The sequence below is a fragment of the Sorghum bicolor genome, chromosome 1 (assembly GCF_000003195.3).
Source record: "Sorghum bicolor cultivar BTx623 chromosome 1, Sorghum_bicolor_NCBIv3, whole genome shotgun sequence".
Classification (NCBI taxonomy): domain Eukaryota; kingdom Viridiplantae; phylum Streptophyta; class Magnoliopsida; order Poales; family Poaceae; genus Sorghum; species Sorghum bicolor.
Genome location: NC_012870.2, coordinates 3,386,716 through 3,403,443, shown reverse-complemented (window position 1 = coordinate 3,403,443; position 16,728 = coordinate 3,386,716). Strand labels below are relative to the sequence as shown.

Genomic DNA, 16,728 nt, shown 5'->3' with positions numbered 1-16,728 from the left:
TTTTATAACGAAAACAAAAATAAAGAATAAAGAAATACACATGAGGATGGATCCATACCTCAAAATTAGCTAAGAAATTTACGTGCCTACAGCAAGATCAACAACAAATCACACCTAGGGTTTGCAAATCGGTAACGAAAATAGAGAAAAAAAGGGGGAAAACACTCTTGCTTCGAGAGACGTAGATCCACGACACCAGCAATAAATCAAGGAAAGCATTAGCATGCCACAAATTGATCAAGAGCAAAGGTACAGAAGAGAGGACGAAGGGGGAAGAGCACAAACCCTAAGAACCAAAGCGCATATGGGGACTAGTAAGAAGAGAGGGAGGAGGCGAGAATATAGGCGGTGAATAGCGGGAATCGCCACGTGTGCGAGCTCGTGGGAGCTTGGAGCGAGCCAGGTAGCGTTCTTTAGGAGCCAGGCTCGGAAGGAGTTTTTGCATGCGCTCAGCGAGGCTCGGGGGCAGATCAGGTAACCAAATAGAGGCATGCTGCATCCTGAGAGCCTGGTTCACTATATGCAGGCAACCAAACAGCCCCTTAATGTCCGACGATGTTACATGGCATAAGCTGGGTTCGATTGCTTTGTGTATGGGCCGTTGTTACATGGCATAAGCTGGGTTCGATTGCTTTGCGTATGGGCCGTTAAACAAAATTCGAAGGTCGATTACAGCATCCTGGCCCATGTTTCAGCCCACGGCCTCCGCGCAGCATCTCCTGGAAAACCCTAGTTCCATCCCTCGACATAAATAGCTCCTCGCCTCCACCACCGCCACTCTTCGCGCCGCCGCAGCCCCCAAACCCTCATCCTCCGTCACTCTCCGGAGCACCCCACCCTTTCCTCACCCAGCCATGGCGGAGCGCGGCGGTGAGCGTGGCGGCGAGCGCGGAGGGTTCGGCCGTGGCTTCGGGCGCGGTGGACGCGGCGACCGTGGCGGGCGCCGCGGCGGCCGTCGTGGCCCGCGTCAGGAGGAAGAGAAGTGGGTACCCGTCACCAAGCTCGGCCGCCTCGTCAAGGAGAGCAAGATCAACAAGATCGAGGAGATCTACCTCCACTCGCTCCCCGTCAAGGAGCACCAGATCATCGAGACCCTCGTCCCGGGGCTCAAGGATGAGGTCATGAAGATCACTCCAGTCCAGAAGCAGACCCGCGCCGGGCAGCGCACCCGCTTCAAGGCCTTCGTCGTCGTCGGCGATGGCGACGGTCACGTCGGCCTGGGAGTCAAGTGCGCCAAGGAGGTGGCCACAGCCATCCGCGGCGCCATCATCCTCGCCAAGCTCTCTGTCGTCCCCGTCAGGAGGGGTTACTGGGGTAACAAGATCGGGCAGCCGCACACAGTGCCCTGCAAGGTCACCGGCAAGTGTGGCTCCGTCACCGTGCGCATGGTGCCCGCACCCAGGGGTTCTGGCATCGTCGCCGCGCGTGTGCCCAAGAAGGTGCTGCAGTTCGCTGGCATTGAGGATGTCTTCACCTCGTCCCGTGGCTCCACTAAGACCCTTGGCAACTTCGTCAAGGTACTATTACGCTCTTATTCATATTATGATGTGATGCTTCTTTTATACTTGTCATTCGCAAATTCTGCACCTTAGGACTGGTATTATGGAATGCAAGGATGAGCTGAATATGTTTATTTATGTGAAATGTTGAACATGTAGTGTTATCTTGATCAAGTATCATATGCTAGGATCAATTAACTGTACTTGATGCGATTACAAAATTGCAGCGGACACTGTCTGTATATTGTTCTTATGATTTGCCTAATTCATTCAGAGAATTTAATTGACATCTAAAGCCTTCCACAATTTGACACCCAGACCCACATGTCAATGACTCAGATTGACTCTCTACACATCATTATGATGTCAGTGTCAAATATTGAAAGGCTCGCGGATTGGATGTTAATTGTCAAAATCTCATTCATGTTAGGTTCCAATTCATATTTAGATGTACTAGTTTGCTGTAATTTTAAACTGTTTTGACATTTATTATTGGGTGGCTACTTTTCTAGCACCGGATTCTTTTTTCTTAATGGCCTGTATTGGAATTTTGTATGATATTAGTTTGTGAACAGTGTGGTATCTAAAGTTAAATATACTTAGCTCGTGAGTCATGGAGTATCGAAAATTCTAAACTAACTTAAGTTTGTTTTGTAGTTACGCAACAGTTGACCTATTAACATATAATATATTAGTATTTTTGTTCTGCTGCAATTTAATTCATACATTCATATATAGATGTCTATCCAGTGGCATTTATTAGTAATTTGTTTTGGTTATGTGCAGGCGACCTTCGACTGCTTGATGAAGACCTATGGCTTCCTTACTCCTGAATTCTGGACTCAGACCAAATTCTCCATGACTCCATTCCAGCAGTTCACAGACCTTCTGGGAAAGCCCACCAAGGGTCTTGTGCTTGAGGCTCCAACTGAGACAGCAGAGGCTTAGGATGGGTTGAGTGAAAAGCTCTACTCATTGAGAGTTGTCTAAATGCGCTTTCAATATAGTTAAGAACTGTGGGAGTCAACTTTGGGTTCTGTTTTGCCCTGGATGTTGTTCTTTACTGTCAATTTTTTGATTGTGGTACTTACTATGGTACTATTTATGAATGCTACATAATTATCTCACGATAGTCTTTTCACGGCGAAGGCTTTTTGAGGCTTGTGTTGGTTGATACAGTTTTGTGCCTTTGTGCTGTGAATGTGTTCTGCTTTGTCTTTAGCAGAACTTGAGGCACTGATTGCAGTGATGGTGCTTGGCTGCCTTCTGTGCCATTATCATTTGTTGCAGTTTACTTATCACGGTGATTGCTTTTGGAGGCAGGTCATCTGGTTTTATATTTATCTATCCACATGATCATATATTATGATTCTGAAATTTGTATTTTGCTATTGCCTTTCATGTTACTATTTTGCTGTATCTGTGTTGTCGTGGAAAGCTATGGATTATTATTGTATGGTAGTACTCGTTTCCTTTGTGGTACAACCCAATGTCATGGGCAGTCTTTTTGTGGTGAGGGTTTTTTTTTTTGAAATTTGTAAAATGTCATGCACTGAACTGTATTTGTTGCCCAGACCTCCAGGTGGCAGCTGACTAGTTGTGGAGCACTAATTGAGTATCAGTTCTCCATGAGAAATACGTACACAACGTGCCTGTCCTCCACTGTAAATGCTGTTTTCTCCGTGCACTGCGATTTGCCGTCCGTTTTGCTCGCACACCGGTTCCTTTGTTTGAACCTCAAGCTTCCATTCCATGTGCTCGCAGCCTTGATCGGACGCGGTGCGCCAGGGGAACTGGAATTGCCGTGGCCTCCTCCTGAAACTCAAACTGGAAAGCTGTCCATGACACGCCGGGGCCGCCCTGGATTCCGGTCAGAATCTTCGCCCAGTGGCGCTGACGCGAAAAGACGGCCGGACCCGGACAGCCGGACTCACGGCCGTGCGCCCTGGGCCTCACAAAATTTGGTTGGTGAGAGGGGGACGCAGCCACGGCAGCGCGAGAGGCAGCCACGAGGACGGACGGAGCGAGCGAGGAGGCGAAACAGCACTGCAAGTCCTCTTCTACCCTGCGCCACTTGGATTTCTTTTCTTTTCTTTTCTTTTCTTTTATACCACACCGCACCGCACCGCCGCTGCTAGCTGCTCCCCAGATCGTCGACCAGGTTTACAGGGGAAACCAGCTGCGGCTGCTGCAAGAAAACACAGGTACACAGACAGCAGCATGGCCGGAGTCCAGGTGACGCCGGCGGCCGTCGGCGTGGCGGGGCTGAGAGGGTCAGGGGTTGGCAGCACCACCGGCTTGTTCGCCGGCGACTGGAGGAGGAAGGCTCGACGCCCGGCGTGCTCGGTCTGGGCGCTCAGGCGGCAGCAGAGACGGAGCAGCAGCAGGAGCAAGGGGGGCGGCCTCGCCATCGTCTGCAACCTCGCGGGACAGTACGAGGATTCCTTTGACGACGTCCAGCGGGTACGTCAAACTAAACTAGGTTCTTGCACCTAATTTCCATCAGCTTTGTTGAATACTTGGGATAGATTTTCTTGTACCGGTTCTTGCACTTCTTGGTCATCAGCTGTGCTGATCGACAGGCTAAACGCAGAGAAAGCATCGTAATGTTCTTGAAACGTAGCAACGAGATCGAGGGAAAAACGTAGGATTTGTTCTGATTTTCTGAGACCAAATTCGTTTGGTTCATTTCAATTCGGAGAAATTCAAGGCGCTTGCTTTCGGCTGACCTTTTTTTTTCTGAACTGAACTTTCCTTCTGGTGTTTGTGGTTGCAGCAACTGATGAACTACTTCACCTACAAAGCCGTGAGGACCGTGCTGACCCAGCTATACGAGTTGAACCCACCAAGCTACCGTTGGTTCTACAAGTAATAATAGCAAACAAATCCTCTCTGTTCTACTCTGAATTCTCCCTGCTCACGGTTGTGTAAACATGCATGTTCTTCGTTCCCATTTTCTGTAGCTTCGTTGCTGTCAACAAACCTACTGACGGCAAACACTTCCTCCGTGCTCTCAGCAAGGTATATACACACTACACCTAAATCCACACACAAGATTTTTGTGCGGATCTTCTGCAGCTACGAATGGAGCTCACGCAATTGCCTCTGCTTATTTTGCAGGAGAGGCAGGAGCTTGCAGAGCGAGTGATGATTACTAGGCTTCACCTATATGGAAAATGGATCAAGGTAACAAACCATCGATAAGCAAGTGCTGCTGTAGCCTGCCTATTGCCGACGTATATGATGTCTGACATTTTGGTTGGGTTCTGGATTATAATCTGTTTGTCAGAAATATGACCACGCAAACACGTACGAGAAGATTTCTGATGAGAACCTGACGCTGATGCGAGAGCGGCTCATGGAGACGGTCATCTGGCCAACTGATGACACCAACACAGAGAAGATCGGCTGATCAAGCTTAGCTCCTTATATTAGGTAGAATACTCTGGGTTTCTCTATCAGTCAGTCAGTCAGTCAGTCAGTCAGTTGTATATAATCAGAGTTTTAGTAGAGAGTATATATTTCTCTGGGCAGTGTTCAGGCAATTAATATGTGAGGTGTTAACAATGCTGTTTTGCCCTCCCAAGTCTCTACAGTTGCTCTAGAGGAAGCAAAAAAGACTTTACCTTGTAATTTGTATGAATAATGAAAGCTTTGGTTCACTTCAGAGTTCAGAGATCTACTTGAATTCGTCAGGAGGTCTTTATATTTTTCCATTTTTCCACACCATCCACGCATTGCAGGCCACATATCTCAAGCTGCATGTAACCTTACAGGACATTGGATTGTTTTTGTTTAACTTCAGGACATTGGATTTACTATAACAGGGCATGTATTCCTAGAAACATCAACTGCTGCTGCTTTCAATAAAAGAAGATACAGGAAATTCACATGAATGATCCAATTAATGAATACTCTTTAGGAACATGTGTTATGTGTACCTGAGTATTGCTAGGTGCCTCTACACTCCATATGTACATGCTACAAAGTACAAGCAACTAAGTTCACTTGCCCCCCTACTTTGTGGCAATGCAAGGCTGTGGGTGAACAAACCCAGATTTTCTCCACTTGGCATTCTGGCATGTGCTATCTATGTTGCCCTTGCCGCCCTTTAGTTTCATGTCAATGTTCTTTAAGGTAATTCCTTGGCATGGGACATTCTTGCTGCAGTTCATCTTGATGGCATGCTTGGTGATGGTTGTCCCTCTAATGTTCTTGAAGACAACATTGCTAACCCGCACCGCTGATCTTTGTTCAGCGCATGGCGTAGCTTTGTCGCAGTAGTTCTGGTCGATGATTATCGGGTTCTTGACACCGTACATGATCATGTTTTGGAACGTGATGTCCTTGGCGTACCCACTTCCTCCCTGGTACGTCTTGATGCGTGCTCCATTTGTCGTGCCATATAGTTGCACCGAATCTATGGTAATGCCAGAGACTTCAGCTCGTGAGTTGTCGTCTCCTAAGCTTCCGATGCTGATCCCGTGCCCCGGACCACAAACCACTTTGGAGACATGAAGGTTATGAGTCCCGTTCTCGATTGACATGCAGTCATCCCCTGTAAAATTCAACAGGAAAAAAAAAACAAATCTAAGTTCGCTGAAGCCTGAAGACACAATGCATATATTCCATATGATGTGAAACGTGAACATGCATGCTACTTACCAGTCTTGATCTTGCAATTTGTGACCCGTACATTTTTGCTCCGAGTGATGTGGATGCCGTCAGTGTTAGGGCTCCTGGCCGGCGCTGTGATGGATAACCGTGCTAATACCACATCCGTGCAATCCTCGACTGACATGTGCATTTGCTGGCCGTTCATAATTTTCAGATTGTCCACTCTCAGATTCGTGCAGTGGTGGAATGACAAAGCCGTTGGAGCTACCTTGCAAGGCTGAAGAAAAGAGAAAGCCAATTCAGCTAAAAAGTCAGGACATGCACTCACCTCCTAGTAAAGCACAAGCTTACACTACTTACCAGAGTCTTGTTGATCTTGCACGAGTGTGGCCACCATTTCTGGCCATTGCCGTCGATGGTGCCACCGCCATTGACGGTGAGCTTGTTGACCCTTCGGAACACGATCCAGTGCCTCCTGTCCTTGTCGCTCCAGTCCGCCCTGTCCGGCGACGCCACCAGCGTGCCCTTCACCGTGAGCGTGACGCTGGACTTGCACGGGCCACGGAGGGTGACGAGCTTGAGCAGGTAGCGCCCGCCGTTGGGGACGAGCACGACGGCCGGCCGTGGCGAGGCGCACGCCGCCTCCCACGCCTTCTCCAGCGCCGGCGTGTCGTCGTGCCTCCCGTCGCCACGGGCGCCGTAGCTGTCGAGGCTGAACACGCTCTGGTGGTGAGACGATGATGCCATTGCCATTGCCATTGCCATTGCCAGCGACCTGCTGCTGCTCCTGGGCGCGGCGGCGGGTCCGCTGGCACCTGAGCTGCGCAGGTAGCTGGTGCCGTCAGACGAGGTGCCGTTGGAAGCGCCGGACACAAGGAGCAGCGCGAGGAGGGACGCCATGAACACTAGCTTCAGCAGGTCGTGTGTGATGTGACTACTGGAGTCTGAGGCGGCTTGGACGAACGACGGCGGACGGGCACGGTTGGAAGCAAGCCAAACAAGAACTCGGGACTGTGAGGTTTTTGCGAGGCAAGCGCAGATTATTGCTGGGTTTCAAACTCATGTCGAGCAAGATTGCTTGGTTCGTGGTGGAGTACTGGAGTTGTTATAATATGGCTCTGCGGGATGCTTCTCTTGTGGCAAGAAATAAGAATCGGTCTCGGTGCAATTCGAAGGCGAGAAGCAGGGGGCCTCGTCGCGTCCGACTCGAACTGGAGTCCCGAGTCCGAGACCGAGTCCGACATGTGGCACACGAAATCTAGCGGACCAGAACACACGATTAAATGGAACACCTCAGGATATATGGGCCACAACAACAGAGCCCGGCTCTCAGGATGGCAACAGGATGGTGTGGGCCGAGGAAGTCAACTTTAGAAGGGCACCAACAAAAACAAAAAACTGATGTGGGCCTCCATATCTGAAAGAACTAAACCCACCCCTCAGCCATGAAAGCACATTTCTACGAGGAGACGTGGTGGTAAATATATAGTAATGTAGTTTTTTTAAAAAAAAAGATATATAGTAATGTAAATGCCCAGACGTCAGACGATGATATATACTACACTGTTATTGTTTTGAATAAATAAATGGACAGGTCAATTTAGAAGGACCTAAATAAATACTCAACGATCTGAAAAATACCATGATGGGTTATATGTTTGCAATCCCTATACCCTAGATGTTCAGAACTATTCCCTACAAAAAAGTTCAGAACTATACATTTTTAAGATTCCGAAGACATTACCAGACATTTTTACTTGTGGCTATTGAAAGTTCAGAACTATTCCCTATATGTCTGTTGAAAGTTTCAACATTGCTTGCATCATTACCAGACATTTATTTTTCACTTGTGCGCAACATACAAGGCTGTCAAATGCAATTAACTTGGCGCCACGTGGTCAGGTAAGGTAGTGTAGAATCGGAAGAATGGCAAGCATGTTGTCACTTAAAGTTGCCTTTGAAATTCAAGCACGGATATGATGATATGTCACAGATACAGTACAATTCAGTCTGAGAGAGCTGTAACCATATTTGTTTTTGGTATAAGTATTATAAAATTATATCGTAGTCATGATTATTGGAGTCTTAGAAGAGATTGAGTACTCTCATTGGATTTGTGACGAGCTTTTGTGAATCACGTTTGTGTTCTTCACGTTTTTCCCCTTCCCCTCTCTCTGTGTAGCTTGGATCTTGAGTTTTGGGTGCTTCGTTTCAAACCGATTGTTTTGGGGTGAAGTATGACGTGAGTTGATCTTCTCCACTAGATGAATTCGACCAAATCCTCACGAGTTCATAGATCGGAACGAATCAAGTTCTTCAGGCAGTTTTTGGGTGTTTTTTTGTTCTTCTTCGATTTTTCGTTGATTGGCTTCAAATTGAGCGATGAGCTCTTAGAGATAGCTCCCCTACTGCCTTGTAATTTTGTGTACCAAGTTTGGTGACAGTTGGTGTTGTTTTGGTCGCAAATAGAGTGGACCAAGGAAGGAGTCGATTTTCTTAGGGCTCTGTTTTCTGTGTTGTTCATGTTCACGGATGGTTCAGGGACTACCCGCGGACAGTCCGCCACTCGGGGTTGAGCACAAGCGAGCCTCGCGCTTCGCTTCAAGCCCAGGTGCGGACAGTACGGCCCTCAAGCACGGACAATCCGCCAGCCTCGTGCAAGTTTGTTCACAAGGTTTTTCTCTTAGGCCTTGTTTAGATTGTTGATAAAAGTTTTTTGGGTGTCACATCGGATGTGTAGTAAGAATGTCGAGAGTGGTTTTTAGAAACGAATAAAAAAACAAATTACATAGCTCGTCAGGAAACTGCAAGACAAATCTATTAAGCATAATTAATCTGTAATTAGCACATGTGGGTTACTGTAGCACTTAAGGCTAATCATGGAGTAACTAGGGCCTTGTTTACTTCCGAAAATTTTTGCAAAATAGAAATAGTAGCACTTTCATTTGTATTTGACAAATATTGTCCAATTATGGACTAACTAGGCTCAAAAGATTCTCGTCAATTTCGACCAAATTGTGCAATTAGTTTTTATTTTCATCTATATTTAATACTCCATGCATACGTCTAAAGATTTGATGTGACGGAGAATCTGAAAAATTTTGCAAAATTTTTGGCGAACTAAACAAGGCCTAGGCTTAAAGATTCGTCTCGCGATTTTCAACCAAACTGTGTAATTAGGCCAGTCTCAATGGCCCGTTTCAATGCACTGTTTCCAAAACAAATCTGTTGACAGAGCATCAATGAAACAACCTCCACAATGCATGAGTTTCACCTTGATGTTTCCTAGACTGGGCAAAACATTTAATTACTGCAAAATGATTGGATCGCATGCAAGATGGTGAAACGTTTTAGTCCTCAGTGGGGATTTCATTATGTTTCACCGTGTGGGAAACAACGCCAGCGGAACTATTTCCTTCTCGCTCCTCTTCGTTTCATGCAAAAAGTCTGACATGACGCTCTAATAAATGTGCATGACATCTTGGTGAAACCCTCACTGAGACTGGCCTTAGTTTATTTTTTTATGTACATTTAATATTCCATGCATGTGTCCATAGACTCGATGGGATGGATGAAAAAATTTTAGAGGGCAAACTAAACAGGGCCTTAGGTGTTCATGCTGCACTGCACTGAATGGCGGACAATCCGACTATAAATCCCAGATAGTCCGACGATCACGGTCCACTAGCTATAGAACTGTTTTTGGTCTGTGGCTATGTTTAGTTCACCCTGAAAACTAAAAAGTTTTAAAGATTTTCCGTCAAATCAAATCTTGTGGCACATGCATGAAACATTGAATATAGACGAAAACAAAAACTAATTATACAGTTTAGCTGTAAATCACGAGACGAATCTTTTGATTCTAGTTAGTCTATAATTGGATAATATTTGTCACAAACAAACAAAAGTACTACAATACCGAAATTTTTTCATTTTTCAAAACTAAACAAGGCCTGTGTCTTTTTTTGTTTTTGACCGGTGGACAGTCCGACATCCTGTCTCGGAGAGTCAGCATCCTAGCCATGGACAGCCTGTCGCCTTAGCCCGAACAGTCTGCACCTATGGAGCCAGTGATGATTTCTCTCGTTCCTTCGCGTGTTTGGTTTGGTTCCTTCTCGATTAGCTGCTATAACTATTGGTCATCGGCAAAGGTACCAAGCCACCCATCGGCTCGTGATCATAGTATCACAGTATCAATTTTGTTAAATCTATCGTCTAACGCTCAATTTTGTCCCTGAATATTTAAAATAATTGTTTCGGCCCCAAAGTTTATTTTTGGGCGTAGTTTTATCGGAGACTATCAAAGTAACCATTTTAGTATTTAAACTTACATTTTGCATTGGGCTCAGTTTCATTCGTTAAATATCAAAATGCATTTATTTGAGTCATCGAACTTTTCTTTTCTTTGCATTTTGTTGGGTCCCTTCACTTGCCGGCCAGGCCAAAGCCTTGGCGCTCCCGGCCGGCAACGGTTAAACCGCCGCCGGAGACACATCAACATTTATTAGCGGCTGTTACGTGGGAGCGAGAAGCACGTATGACGATTCTTCTTGGCGCGCAGTACGGGTACGGCAGCTTCCACTTTACATACTCCATCCGTTCCTAAATACTGCTATTTCTATGAGAAAATTTTGTCCACAAATACTGTTATTTCTACTAGCATACTCAGTCCATCAGCCCATTTAATTTCTTCTAGGGAGTAGTACTTTGGCGCATGATAATTGGTTGAGTCTGTTTAGTTAGCATTAAATGTAGCTCGTTGGAACCAGAGAACCATGGCTTAACATGCATGATTAAATGGTGGAACCCAAATTAATTGATGGTAGAATGGTCTTTTGTTTGCCACACTAATTTGTTTGAAATCTGCTAGAAATAGTAGTATTTGGGGACGGAGGGAGTACTTCCTTCGTCTCAAATCTTAAATTACAAGGCGTTTGACATTTTTATCTTAAGTTTGATCACTTGTTTTATTCAAAAAATTTATACAAACAGAGTCAAATTTAAGTCATTTTTGTAGAATTTGTATTAATAAACCAAGCCACGACAAAAAAGTGAAATTTTGTATAAATTTTTGAATAAGATGAATGTTCAAACTTAGTATAAAAAAATCAAACGTCTTTATAATTTGAGATTAATTGAGTACGTGAAGCTGCTGGAACTGGAAGACGTACGCGCGCACGTTTAATAGTAATAAAAATCATTATATTTAAGGCCGGCCGGTATCGTCGTTGATGAACCCATGAACTGCTAATTAATAACGCCGGAGCGATCACATGCACATATGCATGTATCATGGCCATGCATGGCGTACACCCTCGATCTATCCATCTGCCTGCCTACCCTTAGCTAAGCTATGACCACCCATCGGCAACGTCGTCGTTCGTCTCAACAAAACCTGTGACGGAGAGGGAAGGGGAAAGACGTTATGCGCTCTCATGCATGGCGTTCTCGTCATTCCCTGGCAGCAGGGATCGATGGAGTTGCATTGGGAGCACGGAAGGTCATGCGGCAACAGAGAGCTCGATGACATATACGTGCCTACGTGGCCAGCTGACGACGACGAATTGACGAAGATCTCAAGATCGATGGGCGACGACGACGTGTGGCGGCTTCGTTCGTTCACCACAACGGCGCCTCAACCACACAACGACGACGACACGCGCTCCTACGTGTGCATATGAATAACTGAACTGACGTATGTGTCCACGCCAAAGAGGTTTTCAGACGCTCACGTGAATGCACTTATTGATATGGACTTGATGTACTTCAGTTTAGGTGTCTAACTTTTTTTTCTAAACTTTTAGACCATTAATAATCAATTAAAAAGAACCAACTCACAAGAGATAAGTTATACTAGTTATTTTCTATAGTCATATATATAATGACAAAATTACATATTGTCTCAACAATAACAAAAAGGGTCTGTCTATCGAGTGCTCGAGCACTTCTTTCTTTCATTGTTCTTCTTCCTTCTCTTGACGCGCCACCGCCGACCGCCCTGCCCGCAGCACAGGTCTCGTCGACGAGACCCTAAAGTGTCTACGATCCTGCCGCCGTCATGGCTATGGGTGCCATCGGCCTGACCTAGCCTAGACGGCGCCTCTACCGTCGTCCTCCCGTTGTCCCCACTGTCTGGTCGGTCTGGTCCCCTGAGCCTCTTCTAAGCCCACGGTACTTGGAGAAGAAGAGGTGGAGGAGCGGCTGGATTTTTGAGAAGAGATTGAATCTAGAGTGTTGAGAGCTTGAGAAACACTTGAGTGCTGTAGATCGAGTTTTCCCATAACAAAAAAAAAATTAGGCAACTGAAATATAGAAGTGGTATTAATAAGCTGCACATGAGTTTTTTTTCGCCATGAGGCACTGAGCCAGTAGAAGCCAACATGCATGGAAACGTGATTATATTCTCAGGTACTTCTATAGATCTGCTTCCCATGCTCGGAGAATCTATAATCCTTTCTTCTACCTGCACGCATTTATCTAGTAGTCTGCCAACGGGCCTAACAACCCTGCCATGACAATGTGATGCCAGGCCTAGCTCATTCTTCTTCACACACGCACGCAAGTCAACGTGCACAACCCCTTTCCTTTATCCCCCTCGCCTCCAACTCCAAGAATAATCCAGTCTGCAGCAGCGACTACTATAAATATGCCCCGTGAACTGAGGCTGATCCATGCTCAACATCCAATCACACACCAAGCCCAGCAAGCAAAGCAACCAGTTCAGCTAGCTAGCTAGCTTATTGGTGCATAATTTCATCAAGCAAGTCTCCTGTGACCTTGCTCATATAACCAGTACGTCCGAGATCGATCGATTAAGCTACTAGCTGTGCTAAGTATATATAGCTAGCTAGTTACCTGTCGTCGTCGTCGATCGTGCTTGCATTCGTGCTTATTAGCTCTGTCAACAATGGCGTCGCCGTCCCGAACAAACAAGCCGCAGCTTGTGTTGTGGCCGTCACTCCTCACGCTGCTGATCTTCTTGCCCGGCGCCCTAGAGGCTTCTGCTGCGGGTGCCGGAACAGGCACCAGCACCTTCTCCCCGAGCTCCATCAGCTCCTCTGCCGATGGTGCAGCAGCAGCTGCTACGGGCCGCAGGTCGCTGCTGGCGGCGTCGCCGTCGTCGAGCGTGTTCAGCCTCGACCGCTACGGCGCCTGCGGCGACGGGAGCCACGACGACACCCAGGCGCTGGCCCGGGCGTGGAACGCGGCGTGCGCTTCGCCGCAGCCGGCCGTCCTGCTCGTCCCCGGCGGCAAGCGCTACCTGCTCAAGCTCGTCACTCTTTCCGGCCCGTGCAAGTCCAGCGTCACGGTGACAGTGAAGGGCACGCTGGTGGCGTCGCCGAACCGGTCCGACTGGAGCGACGAGGACCGGCGGCACTGGATCGTGTTCCGTCAGGTTGACAGGCTCACCGTCAATGGCGCCGGCACCGTCGACGGCAACGGCGAGACGTGGTGGAAGAACTCGTGCAAGATCAACAAGGCTCTCGTACGTGCATCATGCCTTTAGTTATAGTACGTAAAGTTTTTACAGTGTACGTGTGTATCCTGACCAGCTCAACTTTGCTTTTGCATGCATGCAGCCGTGCAAGGAGGCCCCAACGGCGCTGTCGTTCCATTTCTGCACGAGCTTGAGAGTGCAGGATCTGAATGTTGTCAACAGCCAGCAGATCCACATGTCCATTGAGGATTGCACCGGCGTGCAGCTGACAGGCCTGTCGATCACGGCGCCCGGCACCAGTCCCAACACTGACGGCATCCACATCACACGCAGCAACGATGTGCAGGTCACCAACTGCAAGATCAAGACAGGTAATAAAATTAAGCATCACTTATTTGTTTCAAAGTTCAAAACCATATGAAACAAATATGGTTTGGGATGGATGATTAATTAATCTGCAGGTGACGATTGCCTGTCCATCGAGAGTGGGACGCACAACCTCCATGTGTCGCAAGTGGTATGTGGGCCAGGGCATGGGATCAGCATCGGGAGCTTAGGAGACGACAACTCGAGAGCCGAAGTCTCAGGCATCACCATAGATTCAGTACAATTATACGGCACGACCAACGGAGCACGCATCAAGACGTACCAGGGAGGAAGTGGGTACGCCAAGGACATCACGTTCCAAAACATGGTCATGTACGACGTCGCGAACCCGATCATCATCGACCAGAACTACTGCGACAAGGCTACGGCGCCATGCGAATTGCAGGGATCGGCAGTGGAGGTCAGCAATGTCGTGTTCAAGAACATCAAGGGGACGACAGTGACCAAGGACGCTATCATGCTGAATTGCAGCAGGAACGTCCCGTGCCTTGGCATTACCCTGCAGAACATTAACCTGAGGATGCAGGGCAGTAACGGTAAGGATGCCGCGGAAAGCACATGCCAGAATGCGAGATGGAGAAAATCCGGGACGGTTCTTCCACAGCCGTGCACCTCCAAAAACTAGCTAGCTAGCTAGGGCATGCACACAGTTGAAACTTGAGCAGCTTATTAGTTTGTAGCAAGCATGTACAGAGAGTGTGTATAGGACATATACTATACTACTTAAACATATAGATTCATTATTGGGCGGCTCTGGTAATGGTAGCAAAAGACCTGCCAGTAATTCGTTGTAAAATTGATCATAATATATATCCGAGACGCATATCTTACTATAAGTCGTCTCTAATAGTATATCAAAGACACTTGTTCTTGAGGTCTGTCTGTTCTGTATAATACATTAGAGGTGGCATATAATTCAGAGGCATGGATTTTTGTTATCCGTCTTTTAGGCTAGCACCAACAGTTGATACAGACGGGTATATATAAATTTTCTTAGGTTGGAATGACTTGGAAGCATATATATAGCAATGGCAGTCAGGGTTCAGCCTACCGGTTAATTAGGGCACAAATGCCGGAGAGAACCAGTAGAAATGAAAATCTTGAAAATCTCCAAATATTTTAAAACATGTGAAATTTTGACTATAATTTAAGAACCTGAACAAATCTCATTCGAATAAAAAAACAAGATTACTGATAATACTACTGCATGATTTGCTTTGAGTAGTTCGACATAATTAATATATATACTAACACATGATTTGCTTTCACGTTGTCGTGGACAAATAGACTCGATCACTTGTTTGGAAGTATAAAATGTTTCTTTCACGTAACGTAAGCAAATGAATTAATTAGTGCCATGTTATTAAGTGTGACCTCGCTCTTCTCTTCGCCCCCAGACAGCGACCTTTGTAGTACGTACTGATGATACGTGTACTTAATTGGGCCAATATCATTTCGGTCGGCGGCCTTATTAATCGATCCATCTCTCTTCCAGCACACGAAAAGCGAAAAGTAGCGTACTCTCCATGCATGCAATGCAACGACCGGTCTACCTCCAGCTAGCCGATCGAGCTAGGGCGGCGCAGCAACCGGGCGGGGCAAGGCTTTTTGTGCCGGCAAAAGCCACCCGATCGAGAGTTTGGCAGCACACGAGAGACCTCGATCTGCAATTCTGCAGTTCTGCACCATGCATGCATGCAATATGCATCACGTACGTCCCCACTTCTCCAGGATCAGTCGATTGCTCAATTAAAACGCGCGCACGATATATGCATGCGTGCCTAGTTAACAACAAAGATCAGCACTTCAGCAGATGTGAAAATTAAAGTAGGCACTACACAGGCATGGGCTCATCAAGACATCTAGCTAGCAGGGGCAACGGATCAGACTTTTGTTGACTATATATTTATGGTTTTTAGAAGAAATTTCAAGAATTTTTTTCTAGCGTGCCTTTTCTTTTTTTTTCCCCACGAACAAGGATCCCCATGTTTCATTAAGACGAAAGGAGTTTAAAGTTACAAAATGTTGTTAAGGTCCGCTACTTCACTCGTTTGCGAGTGGCAAGCGAGCATATTAGCGGAACTAACAACCTAGTGTGCCTTGTCATGAGGATGAATGTGGAGTTGTCGTTAGGACCTTCAGTTTGTAATGGCTAGTAAGATGTTTGATAATTGGTGCTGCAACATAGTTTGAAACATTGTAAACAGATGCATGATCGATTAATTGCTTGCGCGTCGACTGTTCTGACTCTTGCACTGCCGAACCCGCTGGCTTATGAAGTGTTGCATCATCATCGACACGTTGAATGCTGTAGTAGTATTAGTATGTTGCTTCCGCACATTATTATAAGCCCCCCCTGTTGTTGCTTCCGATCCGGACATATCGTCATACCGGGAAAGCATGTACTTATGCATGGTTCAGTTCCACATATGCCTAACTGAATTGTGAACTGTCACTGCTGTGGGGGCCTTCATGCTCCAACTTTCATGGAGTCCGATCCACTGCAAAGAATCAGATGGACATGCTGAATTGTCACTGCCGTGGGGGCCCTCATGACTCTTCCACACTCGCGCACGTATTCGCATCCACGGCAGCGGGCAACCAAACAGTTTCGTCGCGAGAAATACCTGCAGGTGGACACGATTCAGGCACATTTATCTCCTTTCGCCATTCCTGAAAAGCCATGGCGTATATGGCATCGTGGTGTAACATTCCTGTAAATTCTATGCCAAGCAACAATTGACACTTCATGGTTAATGCATTTGATATTGGCAGATGAAAATTGAA

At 46.7% G+C, this 16,728-nt stretch overlaps 4 protein-coding genes across 4 annotated transcripts; 3 read left to right on the top strand and 1 right to left on the bottom strand.

Moving 5' to 3' along the window:
* Nucleotides 769–2,673, top strand: LOC8081204 (40S ribosomal protein S2-3). The gene is made up of 2 exons (XM_002466199.2): nt 769–1,517; nt 2,286–2,673. Exons 1-2 carry the CDS (start codon nt 855–857, stop codon nt 2,445–2,447), a joined length of 825 nt encoding a protein of 274 aa, XP_002466244.1. The 5' UTR covers nt 769–854; the 3' UTR covers nt 2,448–2,673.
* Nucleotides 3,489–5,173, top strand: LOC8057106 (chaperonin-like RbcX protein 2, chloroplastic). The gene is made up of 5 exons (XM_002466198.2): nt 3,489–3,962; nt 4,276–4,367; nt 4,463–4,520; nt 4,620–4,685; nt 4,789–5,173. The coding sequence occupies exons 1-5, from the start codon at nt 3,720–3,722 to the stop codon at nt 4,909–4,911; spliced, it is 582 nt and encodes a 193-aa protein (XP_002466243.1). The 5' UTR covers nt 3,489–3,719; the 3' UTR covers nt 4,912–5,173.
* LOC8081203 (polygalacturonase) lies at nt 5,279–6,881 on the bottom strand. The gene is made up of 3 exons (XM_002463643.2): nt 6,477–6,881; nt 6,165–6,393; nt 5,279–6,057 (listed from the first exon to the last, which is right to left on the bottom strand). The coding sequence occupies exons 1-3, from the start codon at nt 6,879–6,881 to the stop codon at nt 5,516–5,518; spliced, it is 1,176 nt and encodes a 391-aa protein (XP_002463688.2). The 3' UTR covers nt 5,279–5,515.
* LOC8057105 (polygalacturonase ADPG2) lies at nt 12,810–14,857 on the top strand. Its single transcript, XM_002466197.2, has 3 exons — nt 12,810–13,602; nt 13,697–13,925; nt 14,016–14,857. The coding sequence occupies exons 1-3, from the start codon at nt 13,024–13,026 to the stop codon at nt 14,564–14,566; spliced, it is 1,359 nt and encodes a 452-aa protein (XP_002466242.1). The 5' UTR covers nt 12,810–13,023; the 3' UTR covers nt 14,567–14,857.

What these genes read in the sequence shown, in the direction of transcription:
- LOC8057106 (XM_002466198.2), top strand. Translation starts at nt 3,720, where the DNA reads ATGGCCGGAGTCCAGGTGACGCCGGCGGCCGTCGGCGTGGCGGGGCTG. An exon ending in CCTTTGACGACGTCCAGCGG is followed by an intron (nt 3,963 to 4,275) that starts GTACGTCAAACT and finishes TTGTGGTTGCAG; the next exon opens with CAACTGATGAACTACTTCAC. An exon ending in TCCTCCGTGCTCTCAGCAAG is followed by an intron (nt 4,521 to 4,619) that starts GTATATACACAC and finishes CTTATTTTGCAG; the next exon opens with GAGAGGCAGGAGCTTGCAGA.
- LOC8057105 (XM_002466197.2), top strand. Translation starts at nt 13,024, where the DNA reads ATGGCGTCGCCGTCCCGAACAAACAAGCCGCAGCTTGTGTTGTGGCCG. An exon ending in GCAAGATCAACAAGGCTCTC is followed by an intron (nt 13,603 to 13,696) that starts GTACGTGCATCA and finishes GCATGCATGCAG; the next exon opens with CCGTGCAAGGAGGCCCCAAC. An exon ending in CAACTGCAAGATCAAGACAG is followed by an intron (nt 13,926 to 14,015) that starts GTAATAAAATTA and finishes ATTAATCTGCAG; the next exon opens with GTGACGATTGCCTGTCCATC.
- LOC8081204 (XM_002466199.2), top strand. Translation starts at nt 855, where the DNA reads ATGGCGGAGCGCGGCGGTGAGCGTGGCGGCGAGCGCGGAGGGTTCGGC. An exon ending in CCCTTGGCAACTTCGTCAAG is followed by an intron (nt 1,518 to 2,285) that starts GTACTATTACGC and finishes GGTTATGTGCAG; the next exon opens with GCGACCTTCGACTGCTTGAT.
- LOC8081203 (XM_002463643.2), bottom strand. Translation starts at nt 6,881, where the DNA reads ATGGCAATGGCAATGGCAATGGCATCATCGTCTCACCACCAGAGCGTG. An exon ending in GCAAGATCAACAAGACTCTG is followed by an intron (nt 6,394 to 6,476) that starts GTAAGTAGTGTA and finishes TCTTTTCTTCAG; the next exon opens with CCTTGCAAGGTAGCTCCAAC. An exon ending in AAATTGCAAGATCAAGACTG is followed by an intron (nt 6,058 to 6,164) that starts GTAAGTAGCATG and finishes TGAATTTTACAG; the next exon opens with GGGATGACTGCATGTCAATC.